General features: G+C 59.7%; 2 protein-coding genes across 8 annotated transcripts in view; both read left to right on the top strand.

The window, feature by feature from the left end:
* Positions 1-5,327, top strand: part of SSH2 (slingshot protein phosphatase 2) — an 87,247-nt gene extending 81,920 nt beyond the window's left edge. For all 3 annotated transcript variants that reach the window (XM_053995964.1, XM_053995963.1, XM_053995965.1), the window contains 2 exons: positions 236-1,079; positions 2,346-5,327. In XM_053995964.1, the coding sequence (XP_053851939.1) occupies positions 236-1,079; positions 2,346-4,307 (2,806 nt within the window). In that variant the 3' untranslated portion in view covers positions 4,308-5,327. The remainder of the gene's footprint in view (positions 1-235; positions 1,080-2,345) is intronic.
* Positions 5,328-10,076: 4,749 nt separating this feature from the next.
* Positions 10,077-16,076, top strand: CORO6 (coronin 6). 5 transcript variants are annotated; one of them, XM_053995802.1, is made up of 12 exons: positions 10,077-10,174; positions 12,246-12,445; positions 13,062-13,184; positions 13,619-13,748; positions 13,830-14,011; positions 14,133-14,252; positions 14,465-14,584; positions 14,983-15,087; positions 15,175-15,320; positions 15,400-15,457; positions 15,537-15,767; positions 15,874-16,076. In XM_053995802.1, the coding sequence occupies exons 2-12, from the start codon at positions 12,248-12,250 to the stop codon at positions 15,994-15,996; spliced, it is 1,536 nt and encodes a 511-aa protein (XP_053851777.1). In that variant the 5' UTR covers positions 10,077-10,174; positions 12,246-12,247; the 3' UTR covers positions 15,997-16,076. The 5 variants fall into 5 exon arrangements, with proteins under 5 accessions (XP_053851777.1, XP_053851781.1, XP_053851778.1 ...); XM_053995806.1 differs by lacking the exon at positions 14,465-14,584; XM_053995803.1 differs by lacking the exon at positions 10,077-10,174 and having other exon boundaries at positions 12,025-12,445; positions 15,877-16,076.
* The last annotated feature ends 299 nt before the right edge of the window (positions 16,077-16,375 follow it).

Raw genomic sequence — 16,375 nt, 5'->3', positions numbered from 1 at the left:
GTGTGGAGCAGAATGGTGCCATGGAATTTAGCTCCTGGAAAGTGGCTCATTACTGGATGGACTTCTCCAGCAGCAGGTCTGGCCCTGAACTGTTCAGGTGAAGCCGCAGCTGTGGTCAGTGACTCCAGCATTTGGCACAGTTTCTATTGTAGGTTGTGTCCTCTTACAGCAAGGTAGATCTGGCTGTGGTATGTAGAAATTACTCACTGTTTTCCTTTGCTCTCCTTCCCTGCAGCAAACAGCGGCACAACAAACTGTGGCGCTCGCACTCGGACAGCGACCTCTCAGATCACCACGAGCCCATCTGCAAGGCTGGGCTGGAGCTGAACAAAAAGGAGATCACCACCTCAGCTGACCAGATCTCAGAGGCCAAGACTAATGACAACCAGCAGCCCATGTCTCCCATCTACTCAGCTGAGCTGGACAGGGAGCAGCAGCTCCCAGAAGACACAAACATGATTGAGGACATGTGTGTGAAGGAGAGAAGGATCCACTTAGAGTTTACTTGCAGAGACTTCCACACAGAGCAGATGGAGGACAAGCTGAACCTGAACAATATCAATGGCTGTACAGCAGGGTGTTGTGTAGACTCCATCCCCCCTGACAACTGCCGTGCTTCTGAGGCCTTAATGCAGCTCCAGCACCCCTTGGAAATAACGGAGTTTTCTGATCTGACGGTGGATGATCTAGAAAAAGATGCCCTTAAGCCTGATATGAACGTGCACTTGGTTCCCATGGAAGAATTCACTTCATGCTTAAAAGACTTCCCCCAGTCCCCAAACCAAAATTCCCTAGGTCTCCAACAGAACCCTCAGCCCCAAGTGACAGACCTCAGCACAGACAGGATTGATTTCTTCAGCGCTTTGGAGAAATTCGTGGAGCTCTCCCAGGAGAGCCGGTCACGCACCTGCTCCCATTCCAGGCCAGAGGAGCAAGGGACTGGGAGGAATGGGGTCTCCAGGGTGCCCGTGCTGGAAGTGCCACCTGCTGCAGATGGGGGTGCAGATGCTCGAAGGAGCAGCCCTGGAAACTCTCCTCAGCCATCCGATGACTCCTCCACAGATGAAGAGCAACAAAAGGTTAAAATAACTTGCTCAGGTTTTTTAGGAACTGCTGCTCAGCCTTATCTGTGGGCTGTTTTCTGCTGTGGGGTGGCTGTGGATGGGATTTTCAAGCCCTGCTTTCACTGGACACGGTGTTTGGGGAGGGATTGCTAGATGCTTCTCCCTTCCTTCACTTTTAGATACTTGCCCTTTTCTGCACTTTTTCCTTAAACATCAGTTTGCTGGCATTGGCAAGGCCATGAGCCGACCTTGACCTGACCTGCTGTGCTGTTCTCATGAGAAATTTATTTTTGAGTTTTGCATCAGGAGAGCAGAAAGGTGGGACTTGACCCACTAATAAGCCAGACCCTGAGCCCAGCCAACATCCCAAATCTGCACGGATATTTATCTGACTTGAGAAATCCACCAAAGAACGGGGCAAAACTGGCCCTTTTCCCTCCTTGGGAAGCACCAGCATTGGGGTAGTAAATCAAGGCAGGTGTAGAGCTTCCACTGCTGGAGGAAGAAATTAACCTGTCCAGGTCTGGAATGATGGGATTGGGCACGTCATGGCTCACTTCTCCTGGGTAGAGAGATGGTCTTGACAAAATTTAGTAACCTCTAAATTTAGGTACCTTTTTCTCATAATTGCTTTTCAGCCTCCAGGACTCTCACAGGGATTGATGATGTCCGGGGCCATCATTTTCTGGGAGCTTCTCTTATTTAAATTCCATCCTGCATTGCTTGAATCTTTTCCATCTCCATGTGAGGCAGTAAGGCTCTTCCAAATATAATAGGCCAGTGCTCTCTCCTGTGATTTGGCAGAGAGTGTCTGTGGGGACTGGGAGTCCCCCTGGTAATTTTCCTCTGGGAAACCAGAGCATTTCAGTGCTTGGTCATTCTTTTTGATACACTTCTTTCTGTCTGCTCCATACATGAGCAGAATTTCTCATGTTTTCAGTTCAAAATGGTACTTTTAGCAGTATTAGGATTCTTTTTATTTGTCGGACTTTTCTTCATTTAGAAAAATAAAACAGCTACCTTTTCCTTGGAGTTTGTTGCAATTAAGGTTCTTAGATCTTAGTCTAAGTGAAAATCCACCCTGGAGTGTGTTAAATTCAGTCTTGGAGACAGCAAAAAACCTACATTAGTGGTCACTGCTCTCGTGATCTCTCTCCACACACTGCCACATGCTTTTTTGTTCCTTTGGGGATGTGCACCTTATTTTCTCTAACCTGCTGCTGTTCGCTCTGTGTCAGCACAGGTGATGCACTTTGTAATTCTCCTGTTTGTGTGTTGCAGGAGGTCCCTGAGCTGCCTGGTGCAGGTCATCTCACAAGATCCCACTCGGAAAATGCCATTTCTGTGAAGGAAATTATCACAGAGATCGAGTCAATCAACCAGGGAACAGGACCTGCCCAGCAGAAAGAGAGTTCAGCCAACCTCAGCCAGACACCAAAGAGGAACACAGTGCATGACCTGCCAGTGGAGGTGATTTGGGCATCAGAAAAGTTAGAACAGAGTGAAGGAGCCTGTGCTGGACACCAGGAGAAGGAGAAGGACCCTCTGCCAACTGAGCAGGAAGAAGCCCCATCTCTGCAGCTGTCTTCTGGTAGATCAGACCTGGAGGAATGCAGCTCCGGCGGGGAGCAGCAGGAGCCTCGTGGCTCCGTCAAGCCCGAGCCCAAGTGGTGCCCCGGCTCCGTCCGGCGAGCCACGCTGGAGTTCGAGGAGCGCTTGAGGCAGGAGCAGGAGCACCAGCACACGGCCCCAGCCTGCACTTTACCGACCCGCAAGAACTCCAGGAACGACTCTCCTGCTGCCGAGCTCCTGCCACGGGGGAAGAGCGAGGAGCCGCCCCTGGAGATGGCTCCGGAGGGGGACAAGGCGCAGGGTCCAGGTGCTGAGGAGCCGCTGCTGCCTCCCAGGGCAGAGCAGCCTGTGGGCAGACACCTGCCTGCACCCCTCGGCCCCCCTGCCCAGGAGTCCCTGCCCGCAGAGCCCAGCCCGGGGCAGGAGGGAGCGGCACAAGAGCGCAGGACAGTGGTCTCGTTTGACGGGACGGAGGAGCCATCCCTGCCCTCCCTCCTCCCAAAGAGAATCGAAATCGTCGAATACACCCTCACGGTCAAGCCTGCGGAGCAGCGCCCCGATACAAGCTGTGAGCAGGGCGAGCTGGCCGCGGCCACCCCGTCTTTAGATGAAAACTTGAACCCCTCGATGTGCTTGGAGAAGGCTCCAGCGGATCCCTCGCCACCGGAGCACGCGGTACGCAAGCAGGCCGCCTTCACCGTGGGCAGCCCCGGCGAGGAAGGCAGTGGGATGTCTGCTCACCTCGGTGCTGCTTCTCCCTCTGCCCAGGTGACCTGTCCACCTTCAGCCAGCCTCGAGCACTCTCCTTACCCCTCCTGCATCATTCACCTGGAAGGTGTCACCGAGCAGAGCACGGGTACAGACGATGAGCCGGTCACGCTGTGTGGCACCGAGGGAGATGCGTTCAGGGACAGTCCCAGACCTCTCTGCGGGGGCAGTGCTGGCATCTCAAGGCAGCTGAGCAGCGAGGACTTCAGCAGGCAGCGTGCTGAAAACATGGACCTTCTGGACATCTCGTTCCTGTGTTACAGCCTCCCTCACAGCTCCAGCAGCCTCAGCGTGGAGGAGCGCTCCAGCAGCCCCGGGCCGGTCAAGCAGCGGGAGAAGGAAATAGAGGCTCGGATCCGGCACGCAGGGCTCACCAGACCCTCCCACATCAAGCGCTCGGCATCGCTGGCCAAACTGGACTGCCTGGACCTCTCCAAGGACGACTTACGCAGCAGGGAGTCAGCCTCTTCCAGTGCCAACCCCGTGCTTCTCACCTGCGTTGCCCTCGGTCGAGGCTTTTGTGGGGGGAGGTTGGAGAGGGGCTCGGAGAGCGCGTGTGGGAAGCATCGCCTCTCCTCCCCGGAGCCCACCAAGCATTTTGTGGAACAGCTCAGAACAGCCGAGTGCATTGCCCAGAGCATGCCGGTGGAGAGGCCGCTGGCTCAGTACGCCAAAGAGTGCAGCTCCAGCCAGCAGAGTTTGTGTTCCAGTGCAGATCCGACGTGGACTAGCTCCGGGGAGGGCCCTCCGCTGCTCCAGGTGCAGGTCCTGGACTCCTTGTCTCCATCTCCAGCTCTGGCTGTTGCCCCACGGCAGCAGCACGGGAGAACTCACCCTCTGAGGAGGCTCAAAAAGACCAATGACAAAAAGCGGACAACCAATCCCCTCTACAACACGATGTGATCCTGGGCCCTTGGCTGTGATTTCTTACCCAGAACCCGTGGTGTTGCTTTCACACAAGGGGCAGGTGTAATATAAGGAACATGCACTTTATTGGTTAATTTTATATATATTGTCATTTTACTGTTCCTGGCGCATGTAGGTGTGGGTTGGTTCTTCTGTGTGTGACTCTGACTGCAGGACTGTTTGGGTTTTTTTAAGTTTAACTCAGATAACCTCAAATGTTCTTTTTTTTGTTGTTGTTAGTTTGTTTTAAAAGAACACCTTTATCATGCGAAAATTGATTGTTGGCTTGCTTTGGCAAGGTGGAGTTTTGCTTACAACCAGATCCTAGTTCTTAACTTGAATTTTCCCCACGCCTTGAAATGGTGCTGGGCAGTTGGTGGGGTGAGAGCCCCTGAAAATGTGAAGGTTGTGCCAAGGTCCCTTTCTTTGGCCTTTCTTTTATTCTGCAAACTGGAACTCCACCATGCTGGCAGATCCCTCACAAAGCTGCTTCAGGACAAACGCCCAGGGCTCAGTTCAGCTGGTGCTTCCCCATAAGGAGCACACAGGGGTAAATCTCCCCAATGGACGGGCTCTAATAATCCTGGGCAGCACCAAGACCATCTCTCCCATCTGCCATGGGGCACACAGAGCTCTCTGCTCTGTCCTGAGGTGGGGCAGAGCTCCTCCAGGAGCTGCCAGGGTCACCTCTACCCAAAAAGCCAGTGTTCTTTTAAAACAAACGCCTCATTAGGGTTTTAACCCTCCCATTACTTGAATACTGCTGTGGGCCTTCCAAGTTCATGGCCATATCATCTGTCCTCTGCCCCAAAGCTGTTCTTGTGCTGCCTGAGTTTCCCTCTCCCCTCTGCCATGCTCACGGGTGTTTCTGGTGGCTCCCAAAACTTGAGCTGTTTTTGTTACATGACATACTGCCCTTAATGCATAGCTTTGTCCTCTCTGCTGTCACTCCTAACTCTAGACCCAGAGGGAAAATATTTTCTGGAATATTTCTTTTTTTTTTTTTTTTTTTTTTTTGCAGGGGGGGAGGTTTCTTTTTTTTTTTTTTTCTTTTCTTTTTTTTTTTCTAAATTGTATATATGATATTTATATTATATTTTTTTTGTCTTTTCTATGTTTTTTTTTAAAAAAAAAAAGAAGGGCAAGACTGCATTCTGTAAACTGGAAAACAAACCCACCTGACTCAAACTCAGCGCTGTTCTTTGTGATCTGCACAGACATGGGAGTGGATTTGACATTATTAGCTGTCTTCCCTTTCCAAAAGTGAGCCTGGATGCCAAATGTATCCCTTCTCCTCCAGTCCTGTGTGAACCCCCGTTGTCCCACTGTGGGAAGGGCACTGTGTGTCTGCCCATCTCCTTCCTGCTGGAAGCTGGGTTCCAGGAGTGCCAGTTGGACATGGAAAGCCTTTGGCTGCTCCGAGCCATTCTGCAGGTTCTTGCCTCCCTGGAGAAACTGTGTGTGAAGGCTCTGCTCCAAATTTCAGCAAATCATTTTGTGGTTTCTGAGCAGTTTGGCTAAATCAAAGCTCCTCATTTCTAGCTGTGTGCATCAGCAAGTTGTCCCTGTGCTGTAGGAGCAGAGGGAAAGGCCAAGGGGAGCTCTGGGTCCTGTCCACAGTCCCGTGGCAGGCTGTGTCTGAGCTGGTGCTTGGCTGGGGCCCAGACCTGCCCTCTGGGGAGGAGCAAAGCAAAGAGAAGATGCAGAATGGCTCAGGCTGCTGAAGCCCGGCATGGAGAGGACATGGTGTGGGAGGAGCAGCAGCCAAGCCCCCCATGCCTAGAAAGCAGCCCTGAAGCTGCAGAGCCTTGCAGGCTCAGATGGGACAAACTCCTCTTGAGCTGGAGAGGAGCACACGGCACTGGAGCCTGCTGGAGTATTGGGAAGCAGCGTCTGCCTGCCCTGGGGAAGGGCTGTGGGGTATCCTCAACCCACAACTGGTTGGCAAGGTAATGCCACCTTGCTGCCCTCCTGTAGCCCCCCAGGGTCCTCCTGTGCTGCCTTGCAGCCTTGGGCAAGGTCTGTCTGTGCTCCAGCAGCCACAAGCACTGCCCCTCCCTTTCCTGAGCTCTGGCAGGGGGTTGTTACCCGTGCTGGAGCACAGCCCTGTGCTGGGTCAAGCAGCATGTCTTCCCAGGCCGTTTCAGTCACTAGAAGTCACCCAAGCCCCTGGCCCAGGAGGCCAGATATTTCTTTGGGACACTGAAAGACATGTGGCTTCTCCTAGCCCGCTCCAGCTGGCTCCGGAGCAGGGCAGGCACTGTGGAAAGGCCAAGTGGCTCATGTCATCTGGAGAAGGAACAAGTTCAGTCCTTGCCTCCCCCACAGACTTCATCAGGCTCCACTCCCCACCGTTCTGCCCCCAAGGACATGCCTGCCTGCCTCTCCACGGGTGGAAGGGACTGGTTGCCACCAGCCTGCCTTGCATTGGAGAGTGCATGCTTGGCTGGCAGCATGTCCTGGTGACAAGGATCTGCTCAGGAGGGAAAAGCCCTGTGTAGAATTTTTTCCCTTGAGAAGGCAGGAGGAGGAGGAAAAGGATCGGGTTTCTTTGCCCAGCTTGATCTCAGGAGAAATGCCCTCTGGGAAGGGTCTTCGATGCAGACCAGAAATGCTGCTTCCTTCCAATACTCAGCTGCTCTCCGGGTGCTTCAGCTGGGGAGAGCAGCAGAGGGGCAGAGGCCCCTGCAGGGAGGTGCTTTGCTGTCCCCTTGTCCTTGGCTCTGGCCCAGCACAACTGGTTTTTCTCTGAGAAGGCTGTGGGCAGGCAGAGGGAGTCAGGAAAGGTGGTTCTCTTGCAGAGTGATGAAGGCCTTGGAGGTCTGGAGGCTCTGAGCAGGATGGCAGGAACGGGACAGACTGGAGGGTATGGACCTCCTTTTCCAGTGTCTGGGCAATGAAGCCACCAAGCCCCTGGCATCAGAGGTCTCTGCTGGGGACAATTGTCCCTTCTCCATGCTGGTGGCTCGTGGGAGGTGATGACTCTCTCCTGGTTCCTGTAGCCACCCCACGAGAGCTTCTTGTGACCTGCTGAGCACCACAAGGAGCAGCAGCACCTCCAGGGTGCTCAGCAGCTGACAAGCCTCGCGGGTAGAGGGGGTTTGGGAGAAGCATGTTGTTTTAAGGGCATTTTTGTACAAAGCAACTGTTCTTGGTCTCTGGCGAAGCCTCTCGGAGGACGCTTTATTGTTTACATTGACTCCTGTACAATATCCCAGCCATGGCTGCCCCGTCCCGGCCGTACTGTAACGTGTGAGCCTTGCACAAACGGACTGTGTGTGCGTGAAACTGGTTTTACACTGCGTTCTGTTGCACTCGGTGGTGTGTGTGGGTGGTGTGTGTGTGTGTGAGTGTGTGTCCGGTCTGCTTGAGAAGTTGTGACCTGTACAAATCTCTCCCCTCTCGGCCCTTTCCTGGGGGCACAGTCCCAGCGGGTGGCAGGAGGTGACGCCCTTCTGGGTCACTTGGATGTTTAAACTGAGCAGGGATTAGCTCCGTGTCCCTCTGCCAGCAAAGACCTGGTGGAAGGGACCCTGCCCCACCACCGGCTGCTCCGGGGACCTCCTGGGAGGAGCGAGCTGGGAATCGTGGCCGCGGGGGCACTGCGCCTGCCGGAGGCTCCAGGAGCCTCGCAGCTCTCTGGCAGGAGGAAGCCATACCCACCCCAGGGCCCTGCTCCCGCACGGTGCGTCCTGCCTTAATCGGGTCCTGGCTCCACACAAACACCCCCACTTCTCCCCAAGGGAGGGGCCCCGAGCCCTTGGGGTGGGGCAGAGGCAGGCGCTGGCCTGGCGCAGGAGGGCCCGGGCTGGTGCAGGGCTCGGCGCCTGTCCGGCACTGCTGCCAGAGGTGCTAACAGCCTGCCCGCGCTGCAACATCTCTGTTGGCACGAGAGAAGGTGCCAGTGCCTTTTATTTTCCTTTCTGGAGATGTGACGACCGTGCGCTGGTTTGTAGGGATTGTCCAGGGCCGAGCAGCTGGCGGTGGGGTTGCGAACTGGGGAGGGGAGCGCTTCTGTCTGCCCCTCCTGGATCTTCCTTGGTGGCTGGGATCATCCCCTTTTCCCCTAAAGACTTTATGACCGATGTGCTCAGCTGTTTTTAAATGTGAACTTGTGCACTGATGTGCAGATTCAATGTTCTTGTTACCGAATGAATAAAAGTTTTATTTTGGAAGATGACAAAGGTGTGTGGTTCCTGTTTGGGGCTGGGGCTGGGGCTCTCAGAACATGGGGTGGCAGTGGGGGTCTGGAAAGCCAGAGCGGGGTTGTTCCCTCTGGTGGATGTGTCCCAAGTGATGGAGCTGTGCTTCCAAGCAAGAGGTACTTCAGACCACGCTGCAGTTGTGGGGAAGATTCCAGGGGTCGAGTATTTAAGACTGTCAGGATGCTGCAGGTGCTCTCCTTGGGCTCCTGCTGACACAGGAGCTGTCAGGAGTGTTCTGAGTTTAAGCTCCAAGGGGGATGTGAGGTTTTAGCTGGGCACTGGACAACTTGTCTCTGGTTTTGGTTTTGCTCCGTTGTGGCAAGAAAGGCAGTGCAAGGGTCTCTGTGGTGTTGCTGTGAGTAAGGGACTTGAGGAGAAAGCCAGGGCTCAGCCTCACCGTCCATGCAGGAGCTTCCCACCAGGCCAGAACTGAGTGGGCACCAGGGTGTGGGGCCAGGGCTGCAGGGCTGTCACCACAGGGCTGTCACTGTGGGTCTGGCAGTGTCTCTGGGGTTCCCCATCCCTTCCTCCTCTGCCAGCACCAGCTGGGGAAAGGCTTCCCAGGGCCTTTTCTTCACTTGCTGGGGATGTGTCTTGGAGTTAAGGACACAGAGTGAGCCAGGGCTGTGGTGGGACAGGGCGAGCAAGGGGTGCCTCTGCAGCCCCCTCCCTCCCTGCCACCCCTTTGCCGGGCAAACAAGGATGTCACCTCTTCCCTGCCTTTTTGCCAGCTGCCCCCTCCTGCCCGCTCAGCCAATGCTCGTCCAGCTCCACACGGTGCCCTTGTAGGGTCCAGGGCTTTGCTGCCTTTCCAGGAACCACTGCTCCCCTCCCTGTGGTCCCTGAGCCCTACAATCCCTTAATCCCCTTGGGCCAGGGCATCCCTGCAGGGGCTGGGCTTCACTAAATCCCAAATCTGATTTCTGGATGTGCCTCTAACCATCCTGCTGAGCTGGGGCTGAGGTGGGCTTGCAGACCCTTTTTTTCCTGGGGGAAGTGGGGACCCGTGGGATGCCGTGAGTGTTGGGAGCCTCGGGGGTAGCCCATGGCCACGGTCCCTGTGGGGCTGGGCTGGCCCCGGGCTGCGGAGGGACCCACGGCAGGGTCACAGCCCTGTGCAGAAGTGACCCCCGGGGTGATGCCCCGCCCCTTGGTTTGTCCCAGTACTTCAGAAGGGCTCAGGGGGCTTCTCCTGCCTCCCATCTCCCAGCCCGAGGGGCTCCCGCGCACCGCGCCGGGGGGTGCGGGCACCCTTGGGACCCCCCCCGCTTTTAGGGTGGGAGCGGGGGCGGCCGTGCCGGGGCTGCCCCCGACCCCGCGGGCAGAGCGGGGGGCCGGGCAGGGTGCGGGGGCAGGCGGGGCCGGGCCGGGCCCCCCCTCCCCTCCCCTCCGGTGCCCGCCGCGGGGGGGCCGTGCCGGCCCCGGCGCCCGGCTCGGCTCAGCTGTTCTCTGCGGCAGCGGCACCGCGCGGGGCCGAGCCGAGCCCAGCCGAGCCGAGCCCAGCCGAGCGGGGCCGGGCGGAGCGGAGCCGAGCGGGGCCGGGCCGGCCCGGGGGGGAGCGGAGCGGGGCTGAGCGCGGCCGGAGCGGGCGGAGCGGAGCCGAGCGGGGCGCAGCGCGGAGCCGGGCGCGCCCGGGCGCGGAGGAGCCGCCGAGCGCAGGTGGGAGCCGGGCGCGGGGCGGGGGCGGCGGGAGCGCGGTGGGGAGGGACGGGGGGCCGCGGGGAGCGGGGCTGAGCCCCCCGGGCCCCGGCCCCTCGCCGCCCGCCGGCGGAGATGGCTATATTTGGACAGTGACCTCTGGTCGTTCCCGAGCAGTCGCTGCGGATTCAATTGTGGCAACGTAATGGCACGGCCGGGGAGCGGGGAGCGGGGCTGTCCTGCCTGCACCCTGCCCGTGTCCTGCTGCACCCCACCTCCCTTTGCCGGCATCCCATCCGACCTCGCTTGCGCCCTGCCTGCACCCCACCCAGCTCTCATGCCTGCACCCCACACCTGCACCCTATTCAGCCCTGCCTGCACCTTGCCAGCGCCCCACCTGCTCCTACCGACCCCTCCTGCACCCTACACGTTGCCTGCACCCTGCTCAACTCCGCCTGCACAGCATCTGCCCCCCGCCTGCACCCCACCCGCTCCCTGCACCCTGCCCAGACAGCCAGGCCGTGCCTTCCTTCCCTGCATGCTGACACCCCAGACTCTGCTCCCACTGGCAGTGGTTGAGGTGCTGGGAGAGCTCCCCACGGAGCCCACTCGCTCCTCCCCAGTGCTGGGGAGCATGCTGAGACCAGGGGGGTGACACCAGCAGTGCCAGGCTCTGGGCCCCTTAGCACCCAGCTCCAACCCGTTCAGCCAAGCCAGAGAAGATGCTCAAGTGCCGTGAGGGCTCTGGGGGCACTCAGGGACTGGGCAGATGTGGTTTGGCAGGGCGCTGCAGGTGCCCTAGACAAAATCCACCGGCTGGGACATGGAGGGGCAGATCTGCTCCTGCCTCTGCCCACGCTGCCTCTGTGGGCTGGGGACAGGGGTGCCTGGCCGTGGTTTGGTGGCTGGATGTGGCTCCTGACAATGGCTGTGTACCCAGAAGAGCACAGGGGATTCTCCAGGGTAGCCAGTGGCTCATGGGTGCTGCAGAGCCCCAGCTCCAAGGGTTTTGTGGTCCTGAGTGTCTCGGTCTCCCCCTGGGGCAGATCGCAGGAGCAGCACAGGCTGGGGGGGTGAGATTGGTGACTGTGGGCATCGTGCCCAGCTGTGGCTGAGGACTGGAGACCCCACTGAGGCCCTGGGGGGGGCTCCTCCACACCCCAGTGTGCCCATGGGGCTGTGTGTCTGTGCCAGGTCCAGCCCTTACCCAGGTGGGCATGCAGAGTGGGGGGCAGGGATCTGTGGCACGGGACAGGGATCCATGGAGGGAGGCATGAGCCACCAGCAGGCAGCTCTGGAGGCACAGCCCTCCTCCTGGGTGCTGGGTCAGGCCAGGCACCCTCAGGCCACTGATGCAGGATGGGATACAAGGGGACAAGCTGTGACCTGGTGCACAGCACCTTTATGTCCACCCCAAAGTCCCCTGCACCCTGCTACTCTGCTGCAGTAGCTCATGTGCCAACCCCAGTGCCAGCCACAGGGTACAGCACAGCCACAGGGCATGGCACAGCCACAGGGCATGGCACATCTGTGGTTATGGCACATCTGTGGGGTATGGCACAGCTATGGGGCACTGCACATCTGTGGTTATGGCACATCTGTGGGGTATGGCACAGCTATGGGGCATGGCACATCTGTGGGTTATGGCACATCTGTGGGGTATGGCACAGCCACAGGGCATGGCACATCTGTGGGTTATGGCACATCTGTGGGGTATGGCACAGCTATGGGGCACAGCACATCAGTGGGGTATGGCACATCTGTGGGGTATGGCACAGCCACAGGTCATAGCACAGCTCTTCATTATGACATGGCCGTGTCCCTGCCCAGTGTCAAGTGGCTCTGGCCACCAGCTGACAGCCCCCAGCACCTGCAGCACCCCCACATCCCTGCACAAGGGCTGCCCCTGCTCCCCGATGTGGGGTCAGGGCGGCACCATCCACATCCTCATTCCTCGCCACCTCAGTGTTCCCAGGCTTCCCGCTGTGCCCAGAATAGGAGGAGTCTCTCGGAACACGAGGCCTGAGGGGACCGAATCCCCTCCGAGCTGTGCCAGGGTGGGGAGGTGGTGGCCTGACCGTGTCCCCCCCAGCCATGAGCCGCCGCGTGGTGCGCCAGAGCAAGTTCCGGCACGTGTTCGGGCAGCCGGTGAAGGCAGACCAGATGTACGAGGACATCCGTGTCTCCAAGGTGACATGTGACAGCTCCTTCTGCGCTGTCAACCCCAAGTTTGTGGCCATCATTGTGGAGTCCGGCGGTGGCGGGGCCTTCATTGTCCTGCCCCTTGCCAAGGTGAGTGGGGAGGATGCTGGGGTTTGGTCACCCTGCTGAGACGTGCTGGGGGGAACGTGCTGATGGGTTTTGCTTTTGGGGACCTGCTGTGGCCCCAGAGCCCCTCAGCTTTGCCCCAACACCCCCTCCTCATGTGGGGGCTCAGGGCAGCAACAACCTGGGGGATCATCGGCACCTGCCAAGGGTGACATCCCTGGGGCAACCGAGGTGACCTGGAAAACCCCCAGCTGCCTTATCCCCAGCCCCAGTTCCCTGGGGGCACAGCATGCCCAGGGAGCAGCACCCAGTGGAGTGGGGATCTGCCCTGCCAACCCTGGCAGAGAGACTGGGAGAGGGTCCCCAACCCCCCCTTGCCATCAGAGCAGACACAAAACAGCCTCTCATGGGTCACATCATTCCCCTCTGTGTCCCTATGAGGCCTTGTGCCAGATGAACCCCATTTGCCCCATGGGCCTCAGTTTCCCCCTTCAAGGCGGGTGCAAACCTCTGGCCACTGCCGGAATCCCCTGCATGTCCCCATTTGTGCCACAATCCATGTGGTGGCCAGGCTGGGCTTTGGGGGGGTACCTGGCAGGGTCTCTCCTAGGGGACTCATCCTGGTCCCTCGCCGTTGCAGACAGGACGGGTGGACAAGAACCACCCGCTGGTCACGGGACACACGGCGCCCGTGCTGGACATCGACTGGTGTCCCCACAACGACAACGTCATCGCCAGCGCCTCGGAGGACACCACCGTCATGGTGAGGGGCTGGGCGCCGCGCGGGAGGGGCGGCGGGCGCAGGGGGAGCGGTGCAGAGCATCCCCCCCGCCCTCGCCGCCTGTGAAGTGTCACTGGCCTATTTTTAGCCCCGGTGCCATGCGTTCGCGCTGGCGGCGGCTGCTCGCTCCATGATGCAGCAGTTTGTGCTAAATTTACCCTCCCTGGCGACTCAGCATGCAGGAACAGCTGGGGGGGGGTGGGGGCTGCACCCCGGCTGTGCCCCCCTCCCTGTGCTCACCTGCACCCCGATGCTGGTGATGCACTCCAGGATGGAGGCGCTTCTGGTGTCCCCTTGCCGCCCTCCCCGCAGGCTGAGCTGGGATTAATGATGAGGTTAATTGGCTCCGAGGCCCTCATCTGCTTAGTGCTCACACACAGGGTGATCCCCAACGCCCCGCTCTCCGTCCACCCCAGGTGTGGCAGATCCCCGACTATGTCCCCGTGCGCAACATCACGGAGCCTGTGGTGACACTGGAGGGACACTCCAAGCGGGTGAGCATCATCTCCTGGCACCCCACCGCCCGCAACGTCCTGCTCAGCGCAGGTAAGGGGGTCCCGGGTCACCCTCCCCGGGGTCACAGGAGATCCATGGGGTGACAGCATCTGCCCCCTCGGTCCTCTGCAGGCTGTGACAACCTGGTGATCCTCTGGAATGTGGGGACTGGGGAGATGCTGCTGGCTCTGGATGACATGCACACTGACCTCATCTACAACGTGGGCTGGAACCGCAACGGCAGCCTCCTCGTCACCACCTGCAAGGACAAGAAGGTCCGTGTCATCGACCCCCGCAAGCAGCAGATCATAGCGGTGAGTGCCCCTGCTGTGTCCCCCCCATCCCACCGCGGGGTCCCCCCCAGTGCCTGCCTGACCCTACTAACCCCGCACCGCGCGTCTCTGTGTTTGATTTAACCCGCTAACGCCGGCGCAGGAGAAAACCAAACCGCACGACGGCACCCGCCCCATCCGCGCCATCTTCGTGGCCGATGGCAAGATCTTCACCACGGGCTTCAGCAGGATGAGCGAGCGGCAGCTGGGCCTCTGGGACCTGGTAGGACGGCGGCTCCAGCCCGGCCAGCGCCAATCCCACAGATCTCAGCCCGGCCGGGAGCGCTCTGGGGGCCGGGGATACTCTCTGGCAACGCGTGCGCTCAGGGGGCGTCATGGAATAGGACTCAACGGCTGTTCTGGGGGACAGATCCGGACCCCCTCCGTTTTCCCCCCTTCCCATGCCCCGTGCTGACTGTCTCCCCCTCCCCCCAGGAGAGGTTTGCCCCCCACGAAGGGCTGAGGCCCGTGCGGGCCATCTTCACACGGGAAGGACACATCTTTACCACGGGCTTTACCAGAATGAGCCAGCGGGAGCTGGGCTTGTGGGACCCGGTAACGAGGCCGCATGGAGTGCTGCCCTGGGAACTTGGCCCCCCAGACCCCTTGCTAACCGCCCCCCCCCGCCCCAGGATGCCGTGTCTGCTGCATCCCCCTCCCAAAAGATGCCAAGTTCCCGAGTGTGCCGTGCTGTGCTGGGGTGGGGAGGGGGCTGGGAGGCAGGGAGTGCTGGGGAAGGGGGGTACAGCCAGGCTGGGGGGTACCCAGCCATGCAGGTAAACAGGAGTGGGGCTGGGGGGGCATGCCAAGCTGCCTGCCTCAGGGGTTGCGTACCCTGGAGGGGACAAGCCCTGTCCCCCAGTGTGCCGTGGCTAATGTGTGTGACTAACCAGGGTGGGTGGGGGTTTTGGGGTCACTGCTCACACCCCTCCACCACTGCTCCGGCCCCCCAGAATAACTTTGAGGAGCCCATTGCCCTGCAAGAGATGGACACGAGCAACGGGGTCCTGCTGCCCTTCTACGACGCCGATTCCAGCATTGTCTACCTCTGCGGGAAGGTAACCCCCCTTCCCTGGGGTGCGCCCCCATGCCACCCTGTCCCTGAGGGTGCCAGGGCTGGCTAACACCTGTCCCCACCCCTGCAGGGTGACAGCAGCATCCGGTACTTTGAGATCACGGACGAGGCGCCCTACGTGCACTACCTGAACACCTACAGCAGCAAGGAGCCCCAGCGGGGCATGGGCTTCATGCCCAAGCGTGGGCTGGATGTCAGCAAGTGTGAGATCGCCAGGTGAGAGCCAAGGGGGGCTGGGGGGAGCCAGAGGGCTCAGGGGGGTTAGCTGGGACCTGACTGCCTGTGCCCCACGCAGGTTCTTCAAGCTGCACGAGCGCAAGTGCGAGCCCATTGTCATGACGGTGCCACGCAAGGTGAGCCTGGGTCCCAGGGGAGATGGGGGCCTGGGAGGAGACGCCCCACATCTCAACATGGTCTCTCTCCCTCCCGCAGTCAGACCTCTTCCAGGATGACCTTTACCCTGACACGCCAGGCCCCGAGCCGGCCCTGGAGGCAGATGAGTGGCTGTCGGGGAAGGACGCAGAGCCCATCCTCATCTCGCTGAGGGATGGGTACGTCCCCATCAAGAACCGGGAGCTGAAGGTGGTCAAGAAGAACATCCTGGACAGCAAACCCCCGCCAGGCCCCCGACGCAGGCACTCCACCTGTGACTCAGACTTCTCTGTGAGTGTCCGGGGATAGGGACGTGGCAGCGGGGCTGTCCCCCTGCCCTGGGGTGGCACGGGAGGGGCCAGACTCGTCGGTGACCCTGTGTTCCCCCTCTCTGCAGCAGCCAGCCTTGGAGGAGGTGCTGGAGGAGATCCGTGCCCTGAAGGAGACGGTCCAAGCGCAGGAGAAGCGCATCTCCGACCTGGAGAACAAACTCTGCCAGTTCACCAACGGCACGGACTAGCGCGGTGGCCACGGCCACGACCACGGGCAGGGCCAGGACTGCCCCGGCCTCCCGGGGATTAAAGCCGAGTCCCCACCTTGGGCAGGAGCCCGGAGCCGTGTTCTTTCCCCAGGAGCCGAGGGGGCAGGGAGGGGTCGGACCCTGACCCCGCCTCCAGTGGCATCATTCGCATCCTGCTCCCGGGGTGTCCTGGCACATGGGCACCCCACTGCAGCACCCGAGGGTGCTTCAGTGCCCGCAGGCTGGGGCTGCCAAGCATCCCAACACAGGGACCTGCACGCTGGGCACCAGCAGCCTCCCAGGACAGGGAGCTGCCGGGCCCCCCCCGGCCAGGATGTGCTTGTGTACGGTGCTACACCCCCACCCCATCACCCCCTCA

This window comes from Vidua macroura, chromosome 20, assembly GCF_024509145.1.
Source record: "Vidua macroura isolate BioBank_ID:100142 chromosome 20, ASM2450914v1, whole genome shotgun sequence".
In the NCBI taxonomy this organism is placed as follows: domain Eukaryota; kingdom Metazoa; phylum Chordata; class Aves; order Passeriformes; family Viduidae; genus Vidua; species Vidua macroura.
Note: the sequence above shows the minus strand (reverse complement) of the source record. Positions and strands in the feature narration are given on the sequence as shown.